General features: G+C 39.0%; 1 protein-coding gene across 1 annotated transcript; it reads right to left on the bottom strand.

Moving 5' to 3' along the window:
- Positions 1–3274: 3274 nt before the first annotated feature.
- On the bottom strand, positions 3275–5886 carry lbx2 (ladybird homeobox 2). Its single transcript, XM_085435428.1, has 2 exons — positions 5209–5886; positions 3275–4426 (listed from the first exon to the last, which is right to left on the bottom strand). The coding sequence occupies exons 1-2, from the start codon at positions 5531–5533 to the stop codon at positions 3966–3968; spliced, it is 786 nt and encodes a 261-aa protein (XP_085291554.1). The 5' UTR covers positions 5534–5886; the 3' UTR covers positions 3275–3965.
- Between the last annotated feature and the right edge of the window lie 6050 nt (positions 5887–11936).

Below are 11936 nucleotides of genomic sequence, written 5' to 3'. Positions count from 1 at the left end.
TACAAAGCAGGTCAGGAAAATTGCGAAGTAATTCAGTAATATAAAAAGTCTGAACCTTAAAGTGTTTGTCCTCAAAGTCACTTAGTTACAACTTTTTGTTGTTGTTGTTGTTTTTTCTTAGCAGTTAAACATTTCAACTCATAAGTTAGGATTCCTGCAATATACAGATTTTTAAAAATCACGAAATTTGTGGCGACGCATCCTGAGATTATATGGTCTCAAACAATCCCTGAAACCAGCAAAAGTTTTCATTAGGTCCTGCATACCTGATAAATGCCCCTATCTATGAAGCACCATGCTCCCACACTCTGTTACAAATCTGTGGTTCACATCCCAAACTGGAGATAAGTGCTTTAGAAAGCTCCCCCGTTTCAACCGAACTGCTGTTTTCAGAGTCACTGCAGCGCTTCTTATGGTGACCTTCATATTGTTCAGTGAGTCCAGTGAATTTTCTCTTTGGAATAACAGAATGTAAAACCACCTCCTTTCCTCCCCCCCCCCCCTTCTTTCTATAACACATGGATATTTTTCCACATGGCTTTTGGGGAAAACTGAGGGAGTTTTATCTTTGCACTGAGTTTTATCTCTGTCACATTCTGTGGCTGTTTTGCCCTTCTTGCAAAGCGAATCCTCCCAGATGGGCACTAGATGGCACACTTGGTGCTTTTCAGTTATCGGACTAGCTTTGATGTATGCGATCTTGTCCTGAGTGAAAGCAAAGTCTCTGATAACCTGACATGATCTGATAATACATACAAGCCTTCTGTCTCTACTCTTTCTAAGTACGCTGTGGTGTTGCTGCCAAACCATTTAAGCAACAGTTTGCTGGGCTGCTCGATGGGTTTCCTAAAGATCTTTTTTGGACATTTATATTAAGAAAAAAAATAACAGTAAATGTTTAACAGTTGTGTAATATTGCATAGATAACATCTAGGATATTTTTGTTCTGTGCTAGATGTGGACAGACATCAGTGTTCATGTGTCTTAAAGGGCAAAGGTTAGAAATAACTTTAGAGTTCATATTGAAGAAATCCTCGTCTTCATCAAGGGGAAAACAATTTTCCAAGTGTGGAGGTCAGTAAGCTGTAGTAAGGCAGCTGTTGAGTAAAGAATCACTGGAATTTCTCATGGTGGAGCTTGAGGGAAAAAAGTATTTTCCATGTTTTTTACATTAAGCTTGATAACATCTAAACGTTACTATAAAAAAAAAAAAAAAATCCCCCCCTCCCCAACAAACACACGTGATTTTCCACCCTTGAGGATGTCTCTTCAGGGTACTCTTATGTTGCAAACAAAACGATAATCTTCTAAAGCTGTGACCTTCACGCCAAAATATATGTTTCCAGTTCTCTGTTGGAGCTTTTAACCACATTACAGGTTGTCTCTGGGTTTTTTGGTCCTCTTTATACTAAATTATAAATGTGCATCTAAACGTGACCCAGTGACTTTGAAAGCCAAGTGCCTGCTGTCTCTTGATGCACAGGACTATCTGTGTTTTAAAGTCAATTTGAAGAAAAGAGTCAAATAGATGGTACACGTTACCATACAAAGAAAAACAGCTATTCATACAGCAATTCAATTAAACATGTTAATTATTATTTCTAAACCAAGTTTTAATTAATGAAATTGATACTTTGTAACAAAAAAATAAAGGATTGTAGAGATTTATCTGATTAATAATTAAAGCGGTTGTTATAAGCTCAGTAAAAATCACAATGAATTGAAGTGTTATTTATAAAGAGAATGTTGTAGCTTTATCAGGAGGTTAATCCTATTGGGAGCTTTATCCATTTTACACTGACTTTTATTTAAGGCTCCATCCCCTGCGTTGTTCCTGCTGCCAGAGTGTCTTTATAATAAAAGGCCTACTTGACTTTTCAACCTCCACGATTCCAGCCGATTACTTCTATTGTGTTTGCCAGTCTGCTGTGTTTATCTGCCCGCCCAAAAGAAGAGAAGAAAAAACTCGGTCCTAACAAGCCCTTTAGTTTTCCCTCAGTTTCACCTTCTTTTTTTTTTTGATTGAAGTGAGTTTTTCTAATAACGGACAATTAAAAATAAAAGACAATTGTCTCAAATAAGAAAACATTTTTCAGTCTGTTCTTCTTAGCAATAAAATAAATAAATAAACGATGTGATACCTTTTGCGTTTATTTTGTAAAATGTTTTATTCTTTCTAATTTAATTTGAAATGTTGTTAAATTCATTTTTATTTTCCTTATTTCATGGTCGACAAACTGAATGCGAATTATCCGATTTTTCTTCTGAAATATTAAGAGCATTTTAAATTAATTTCGGTTAAAAATCATACATTTGAATACGCTTATCTGATTAGGTTTCTAAATTGAAAAAAAAATAACTCGAAAATATTTTAAAGGGAAGCGCGGAAAAGCAATTTTAAAAATCCTGCAGGACGGTTTTTATGTTGAACATAAGCTTAAGGGAAACTCAGTTTAAGATAAATTACGTTCTGTCATTATATAAACTACAACAGCAGCCACCTCCCCTCCCTCACTAACACACATTCACCAAACTTTTGGTGTGGCTACAAAACTGTTGCAAATGGTCGGCTGGCAGCAGCAGCAGCACGTCGCATTTCCACTGCCTCCCATTGAGGTTTATTCATTAGGATCCTCACACTAACCCATTTGCCATTCATTGGTGCCTTCTTCTCCTTTTTTCCAAACAAACCCGAGTCAAGAGTGGCAGATGCGTGCCATTATTGCCCACGGCTCGGTGGAAGCTGTTTTATGCAAGGCAAAGGCGGGTTAACCTAATCAATCATGTCCACTAGTTGTGTTAAAGACGATTCATAGAAGGAGGAAGAAAACATATGGCGCAGGGGTGGAGGCAAGCTTTTCTTAACACCGCAGCCAGACCGGGACCTTCTTGCGACAAGATGTATTCAAAGCCGGTGGAGAGAATGGGAATAAAGGCGGTGGACGGCTGCTAATTGAAGTCATGGCACTTCAGGCTTGAAAGCAGAGGTCAATTATTCAGAAAGTCCCGTTTTTACCAAGCGAAGCAAATTTTAGGGTGAATGTTTTATGTGTCTTCTTAAACTCTCAAAGCAAATCCAGAGGTCGTTTGAATTCTATTTAGTGCGTCTTTATGATAGAAGATTTTTTTTTATAGAAAACAGGGATTATGGCCCATTTTCCTCCCTCTAAAATGTAAAATCAAACCCCGTTTATTTCAGTTAACTCTCTGGTTTATTTTTAAAATTTGGGCTCATGTGCACAATCACACATCCAACAGCGCCGAAAGCTTCTTGAAATACCATATAACCTTTATTTACATAGATGCTGATTAAATAGAATGTTACAATAAAATTATCGCATAGGATGTTTGATCTATATACAGAATTCAGAGCGTGTAAAAGTTTGCAGTCGATAGCGATGGACGCCTTCTTTGCGCTGCGAATAGGCCTCCAAGCTTGCAGACACACCTTTCTCTCAGGACAAAAAAATAAGTCTACTCTTAAGGTAGGATGAACCTACAAGTTGGGGTTTATTTGCTTAAAAAATCATAGGGGGTGTGATTTAAATATTTGTCACGTCCGATTAATTTTATTAAAAAAGGCGAATAAATGGCAAAAATAATTGCACAACTTTTCCACCCCCTTGAATCACGAAATAATAAAATGTATACTTAAATGTTTAGTCTATACAATTATCAGTCTTCCTGTACCATAACAATTTGGTCTGTCTGAAAGAATAGCAGGGATTCCTCAGATTTTTTTGTGGTGAAACTTAAATGACAGACCCGGAAGGCTTTACAAGTTCCAATAATAAATTAACATGAAGACGAAAAGAAAAATGGGGGAGGAAAAACTTTCCCGAAATGTTTATATATGTGTGTATTCTCCTCTTGTCTATCATCCGTGCAAAAGTTTGGCAAGAAAAATGTCCCCTTTTGATATTTTGTTGTTGTTGCTGCTTATGAATCACAGACCCCCCTGACTGTCAATCGTCCACCTCGATTTCCTCGTCATCCTCCGAGAATTCATCCGTGGTTCCTCTTGACGAAGAGGGGGACTGTGGGAAGGCCCGTTGTCCTTGAGAAGTCGGGGAGCAACTGGGCGATCTGGCCCCGGGGCCCCCACTCTGGGGGTCCTCAATGTTGTCCATGGTGACAAGCTTCTGCAGGGTCTGTGGGGTGATTTTCTTGAGCGACTCGACATCTGCTTTCATCTCCTCCAGATCCCTCTTGAGTTTAGCTCTGCGATTCTGAAACCAGGTGATGACCTGCGCGTTGGAGAGTCCCAACTGCTGCGCGATTTGGTCACGGTCGGCCGGAGAAAGGTACTTCTGGTACAAAAACCTCTTCTCCAATTCATAAATCTGGTGGTTCGTGAAGGCTGTCCGCGACTTTCTCCTCTTCTTAGACGTCTGCCTCTGTCCAAAAGCATTTACATGCTCACGACCTTGGATGAGTGGGAGAAGAAAAACAAGAGGGATGAAATAGCCGCAAGAGTCACTTACCCTCAAACTCCAACAGCAACAGAGGGCAGTGCAGAACAGGCCTGACCACGCTCTGCGGGCTTGCTTTTGACATTTTCCTTGTAGCAAACTATTTATCACACTTAATTTCTAATGACGACATTTAAATTTTACCCTGCAGAGTCAAGGTAACCACTGCTGCGATCATTTTGGGGTGGTTTAAATACTGTGTAAAAAAAAAAAGAAAGAAGTAAATTTGCACTGGAAATTAACCTTTCAATTCCCACCATATCATTAGCCAAGCAAAAAATAAGGGAGTTGACTAAGAATAGCTATGCTTACATATTTCTGCTGCAGGCCTACATCAGGAATCAGGATGTAAAATAGCGTCAGTTGTAAAAAGAAAAAAAAAATCTGTTTATTTAATCCAACGCAGCGCTGCATGCAGCAGGCCATAGTGGCTATTTGATGTTTTGACAACAGACACGAGCATATTCAAAAGATTACCCACTTACATCAGTTTATGTATGATATGCACGCATATTTGCATGCGTAAATGTTCCGTGTCCTTTTCCTTATCTTGAATTCTACACGCATTCCCATGCAGCTGTCCTAGCATGTCTGTATTAAAAAGTCAAAACAAACCCAGCTAGCAGTGACCTTAGTTCTGAATCCCGCATTTACTGTACTTGTTCCCCTTAAAAACTAGTTTGAATGCTTATCCTGCCTTCCCGAAAACTCAAAATTGGGTCAAGAAAGTTTTTACCTTCCGCTGCCTGGATAACGCTGACTTCCAGACCCTTAAACGTTTTGCTGGCCAGCTCCTCCAGCGCGCACAGCGGCGAGGACGGAGTGGTGATCCCGTTCCTCGCTGAGTTGGAGCCCGTCACTTTCTCAAGCACTCTGGGCGGACAGATACTTGCGACCGACTTCTTCACGGAGGGTTTGTTAAGGATATCCTCAATACTGAAAGGCGTTAACGGTTTGTTGGAGTTGGCCGGCGGCGGCAGCTGGTCCAAGGGAGCCCGCCTCCTCTCCTCGCCGCCGGACTGCAACACAGAACCTGCTTTCATGTCTTTACTGGAGGTCATCGCAGTCCCGAAGAAGTGCTGCTTTCAGGAAAGTTGATTATTTCATTCAAATGGCAGATTTAAGCGTCCACAAGTTTAACTCTGGTGCTCTCGTAGACCTCCACAATATTTTGAAACGAATGCTGCAACTTAGCTCGTGTAAGAGCCTTCCTCCAAAATAACCATGCTTCGGGCGTAGTTGTAAAGGCAGCCGGACTATATTCCCTTCAGAGTCCCAGTTCCTCTGCCAAGTTCCATGTAGATCTTTTGGAAGTAACCGGCTGGAGGGGGTGAAACCCTGCAAGGCAAGAAAGCTTTCACAGGCAGAGAGAAAAAGAAAGCGACTGCTAACGAGTTATTGTTGATTGGGCGAAGTTCAATTAGAGAAACACTACACTACTTGCTGACCCGCTGCTGCGTCTTAAAGGGCCGGACCATAATAACTAATTGGACGTGGGGAATAGGAGGAGTCTGTTGCTGCCGAGGAGAAAGATGCCCTGAAATGTTTATGCATCTGTTTCCCTCTGCTGGAGTATTCTCCTAAAAAAGGGAGAGTTAATAGCCATTAGAATAGAGCCACCAACATTTCTGCATTATTGAAAAGTCTGGAGGAAGAAAGAACCAGCAACAATCTCTTGCCGTCATGTGAATTTAGTCGTTCTGTCACTTTTGTGCGTAATTACGCATATAACGTTTTGCGTAATGTGTTATACAGACGCCTTGTTGGACTGAAATTTGAGTTAAAAATAGACACAATGAGCACATTGAGGGACTCGGTTATGGGATATATTAAAATGCAACAGAACCACGATAGAATATTTTTTGGATTTTTATTTTATTCATTATTTTTAACGACAGGAAATAAGGAATCTGAGAGTAAATATTGTCATTATATTTTAAAAATAAATTTAAAAATAGCAATGTGCTGAAGTCTCTGGGGAAAACACGTCTGCTACAAAATCTTTTCATTTTGTGGACAGATTCGAGGATGAAAGAACAGAGAAAGTCAGCTTCATCTCTGGACTCAGTTGTTTATTCGGTTTTGTCGATTAAGTTCTTTTGTTTCTCTTTGGTAATGCCACACGTGCTCCGGTATTTCCCTGCAGGTAAAACCCCGAGTTCCAGTGTAATTTAATGCTGTACCGTGAAACAAGCGAATAATAAAGGTGACGCCGTGCTGTGGCTCAGAGTCTGAGGACGGAGAATGTGAATTTCACTGAAGGAGGCTTAGGATGTAAAGAGAGAAAAGAGAGAGAAAGGAGGACGCGTGGGACGCGTGGGACGCATGGGAGAGCAGCAGGTACGTCTGATCAGAGGGACACACCTTGTTTTATTTAAGGTTCGGTGGTCTTTGTCACGATTTGGATGATATATTCGTTTAGATGAATTACATGAGACTTGTCGGCTGAATTAAATTAGCATTTTTCAGATATTAAGATACAGAATTATGTATCTTACATACGCCACCTTGAATCAAGCGCAACTTTAATGGGCATTTCTTTATGCAAAACGCAACAAAAGCTTCTCATGATAAATAAACAATGCAGACCATATTTTAGCAGTTGTATTAGAATTCGAGTACCACCTGCTGAAAGCGGCCGGGGGCTGAATATTACAAACGCTGGAGAAACATTTTTACAATACAGTCATATTTTTTGTGACCCCACTGGGTAAAGCCTGCCGCCCAGGAAGCCACTGCGGAGAATCTTGTGCCAACAGGAGCATATGGTGACATTGGTTTAGGGACAGAGCTATAAAACAGCAGGAAATTCTATTATCTGCCTTGGAGGTCCACCCTTTGTGACTGCTTTGAATACATATTTCTCCATAACGAGCAGGAGTTGGTGGGGATAAATTCAGTTAGGGAATTTGGACAGAAATGTGCACGGTTTTGGAGAAAGTGCTGGTACCTGAAAATATATTAATATCACAAAGAAGGCGATTTAACCTGACACTTCAGACTTGAATTCAAAATTAGGTTGAAATTTAAGGAAGTTAGAAGCTAATCTTGTTTTATTTTGCTGTGCAAAAAAGAAAAAGAAAAAAGGTTTGATTTTATAGACATGGGCGAGTACTTTTAAATATATATTTTGTCTTAGCAAAACTCTCTTTACATTTTTAATATTCAAAATCATTTAAAAACATCTGGGCATTGTATCATATTTATTAGTCATATCATCTATCAAACATAGTTATAAAAGGGGCAAAAAATCCTCTACTTGAGGTGTAGTTATATGCTCTTCACAAAGATGGACCTCCTCTGAGCTCCGCTCAGATCCGGACTTCTGTACATGATTAACCTTAAATTGGGTTTAAGCCTAAATAACCCTGAGACCTTTCTACTATTGGTTCAGTTGGCTTTCAGTTCTCAAGTGAAGTTGGTCCGAAACATATTCCCCTCCTCTGGCTTAATTTAAACGTTAATTAGAAGCAGAACAGCTGACACCATCAATCATCAGCTCTTGAGGGATTTAATTGGATGATTCGCTTCGATTTTTGCCTCCTAGGTTATCGCTCTCCAAAATATTGCGCGTTAAATGCTTTAAAAAAATCATTTAAGAAGCTTCTTTTTGTGAGGAGCTGTGTATTGAATGGTAGTACTGCGTCACATTTCGTTTTTTCTTCTTATCTTTAGGAATCACAGATCTACTATCAGAAGGGCCAAGCGTGTTTGTGTCACCCATTAACTCGATAAATTCAAAGCAGTGTGAGAACTCCCTCCCGATAAAGGCCAACCTTTCTGTCATTAATCACCAAATTAATTCACTGCGGTCCAGGGCGAATATCAGGGGATGCAATTCAGGCTCCACTGGAGACTCAAAGAAGGCGATGACAAATGCAACAACTGCAAAAAATAATAGCGACAATGTAATTTGTTACAGTGCTGTAACGCGTTACCGACAGTCTTTTCTCCCCTTGCAAGAGGCCGTGCATCTTCACCGCTGCAACTCAGGTGTTTCACAAAAGGAATAAAAAAAAAAAGTCTCGAAGCAAAGGATAAATATGAATGCACTTCTTTCGATTTCGACAACGCTGTTAATTATGGAGTAAAGCACATTTTGCTCATTCTAGAATTAAATAATAAACATTTACAGGAAAAACTAATTTTGAAGTAGATATTCACGTTTAACATGCACAGGTTCCATAGACACGTTTGTTTCTTTATTGCATTCTAATTAAAATATTTTTAAAATAAAAAATTATTATCGTTAAGTTAATTTTGTTAACTATCAAACTAATAATTTTAAAACGATTTATGCCCACCCCACTAATCCACAGAAATGTTTATAAAATATATTTTTATTGTTGATAAAAATAACAACTTAGTTTAATGTCACTATAAACACTATAAACACAGAACCAAACAGACACTTTAAACCCATTCTGATGTTTTCAAGGTCACTGTCGATAACTGAGGTAAATCTGTCCCTTGAAGAAATTAAAATACTAATAATTTCTATTTGCAAAGGCCGTGGAGGCTTTAATGTTGTCGTAAAGAGGCAGTTCTTACAGCGCAGCATGTCGTCCTGTACAAAACAGCTGTAAACGCCTCTCAGTATAACATGATACAGGAGAAGGCTGCTCGGGGCGCTGTGGGTGTGTTTGTTTCCATTCTTAACTGGACTGTTTCCACTGTAAAACACACTGTGCGGCTGACTGAAAAGCCTGATGAAGGCGCGTGTTGATGAGGCTCCACGTTACGTCGGTGTGATACCAAATTAAGTGGATCATGTGTGGCACCTTTTATAGATTCAGTTTTCTGCCACCCACAGCCATACTAATAGCTTCTGGTCAGAAAGGAAAATATCTTCGTTGGCTGTTTTAAACGATGCGTGGGCAGAATGCAAAATAATAAAAACACGAATGCAGATGGATAATAATGAATTATTATTTGGGGACCATAAATTTGACCATAAAGGGTTAGAATTTATTTTTTGTTTTTTTAATTATTAGTTTTTACTTATTTTTATTTGCGTAGTGGCGATGGTGTCGTGCACCTGCCTCGCTCTCGCCCAAAACATCAAGTATCAGGCCAACTCGTGGGTGACGGTGTTGTTATGGTGTCAGTGCAGGAGTGTCTTCTTTCTAAGCTGTCCTTGAACGCACCGTTACGGTCTGACAACTCAATCGGCAGCGGAGACGCACAGGTGTTCACCTTCACAGCAGCTTCGCTCTGTTTGGAAGTGACGCGTCCTTTTGCGCTGTGACGTTGTCAGTTCTCATTGGTCAGCAGTCTCAATCCAACACCATACATTAAAGCTTTTATCCTAAGGGTTTTATCTTAATATATTATTTTGAAAGCTGTTGGTTGTATTTCTGAAGAGAGACACTGGAACAATAACTGGTGACAGAGCAGTTTTGACTCTTATGATTAGAATCAGTCTGCAGGTAACAGTTTGTACACAATGAAGCACCTACTGCTGGTAGATTTTAAATCATTGTATTGGTTTCATGACTTCTTTGCTAGCTTTAAACATTTTCAACAGTAATTTTGCTTCAAACTTTTGATATTATTGCCTTAAACTTCTCCTACTTATGCCACCTGGCAAAGATGATGAAAATAATTACTGTTTTCATCATCATTTATTCAATTTTCTTTTTTTCATGATTTGCTTTTGAAATGTCACAAACATAATTTAATATTAATATTTAATGGTAAATGGTAAATGGCCTGCATTTGTATAGCGCTTTTCTAGTCCTTAAGGACCCCAAAGCGCTTTACACTACATTCAGTCATTCACCCATTCACACACACATTCACACACTGGTGATGGCAAGCTACATTGTAGCCACAGCTGCTTTAATAACTATAATGTTATTATAATTCTTATTTTGACCAGAACATACCTATCCAAGTAGAAAATGTTTGCCCCTTTTTCTTCAAAAGTAGTTGAAGTATGCAATAAATGCGATTAATTATAGTGGGAACAACTTCTGAATTGTCAGGTGGCCCAGACATCAAGCTCAGGTAGAATAAAATTAGAACATCCTTTTAAATTAAACATAATACATTCCAGTAATCTCTAACTGGTAACATTAATGGGTAATAACTGAGTCACAGACAGCATGAACAAGATACTGCTGTTATTGCAATGATTGATGAAGAGATCACAGTCCTCACATCATGAACATAAAATACCTGCTTCCATCATAGATGGATTGAGTGATTGAAGTGAGCATGTTGTGTTGATCTACCATCAACAAGTCACCTCCTGTGACTGTTATGCATTATATGGTAGCATCACTGACATTCCCTGCAAGGCTGCTGAGATTTTCAAATAAACATAAGCATTTCCAAGCTCTCCAACACATTTAAACACAAAGCTACTTCATTGCCTGAGCCCGCCGCCCCCCTCTCCACCCCCAACTGTCTCATGGGAGTTGACTGTGGTCGTCCTAGTTGCCCTCTAATGGCCCACTGGGGCCCATTTAAGATCATAAAGAAGGATGACAAGAAAGTTCAGGCAGGATTACAGCATTACGGGTGAATGTTTGTCCTGTTTGACTAGCTTCATTACTGTGTAATTAGCCTGCTGACTGGAAGTACAGAGCATGCAATCTGATATGAAACATGAGATTTACATTGTTGATGTTTTGATATGTCGCCCACGGATGAGCACTTAGAACTGCCAGTGATACAAACTATATTACTATTATTATTATAATTATGATTATTGCAGTTTTAATAGTGTCAAATGTGGGTTTACATTTATATATGAAAGCTGCTTATTCTCATTAATTGTTCATGTTTATTGCAGAATTTTTAAATCACACTTATACAAATATACAAATATTACTTTTACAGTTTTGTTCAGGAAATCTTGCATTTAAGCATATTATAACCAGCAATCTATTTTTAATGTAATCTGAAAATGTTTTCCAGGAAATTATCAGATAAAAGTTACTGGATATGTTGTAGAGTAATTCAGTATTTTGTCAACACACATACAGACACTCACATAGTTCACGTGGCCAGATCTATTTATAGACGGTGATGGGATTCTGCCACTCAGTTGCTCTGTGATCAGGAGCGACCACAGCATGAATGCTAAACAAGCCAAGAGGATAGCAGAGTTAAGACCTTCATAACCTTTGGTATACAGGACAGTTTAAACTGCAGCTTGGCACCATGCAAAAAAAGGGAAAATCACATACGTTCTTAACAAAATCAGCTCAGAATTGCATCAGTCATTGAACTTGCTGTCATTAAAACCTCTTCATGTTTGCTATAAATTTTCCTCATGATGATTTATGACCTCCTGAAAAGTAAGGTAGCTCTCTCCTGGGAAGCTGGGTAAGATGACTCTAATTTGACAATTGCTTCATTGCAACCTACAACATTTTATTTGAGAGTAACAGTGTAATATTCTTTGTTTATTTTAAATTATGCATACATTTTGCAAAAGTAAGACTAACAGCATCT

The sequence above is a fragment of the Copadichromis virginalis genome, linkage group LG2, assembly GCF_057382275.1.
Source record: "Copadichromis virginalis isolate Kocher_CV1m ecotype Utaka linkage group LG2, C_Virginalis_male_GT1.1, whole genome shotgun sequence".
NCBI classification, from domain to species: Eukaryota; Metazoa; Chordata; class Actinopteri; order Cichliformes; family Cichlidae; genus Copadichromis; species Copadichromis virginalis.
Note: the sequence above shows the minus strand (reverse complement) of the source record. Positions and strands in the feature narration are given on the sequence as shown.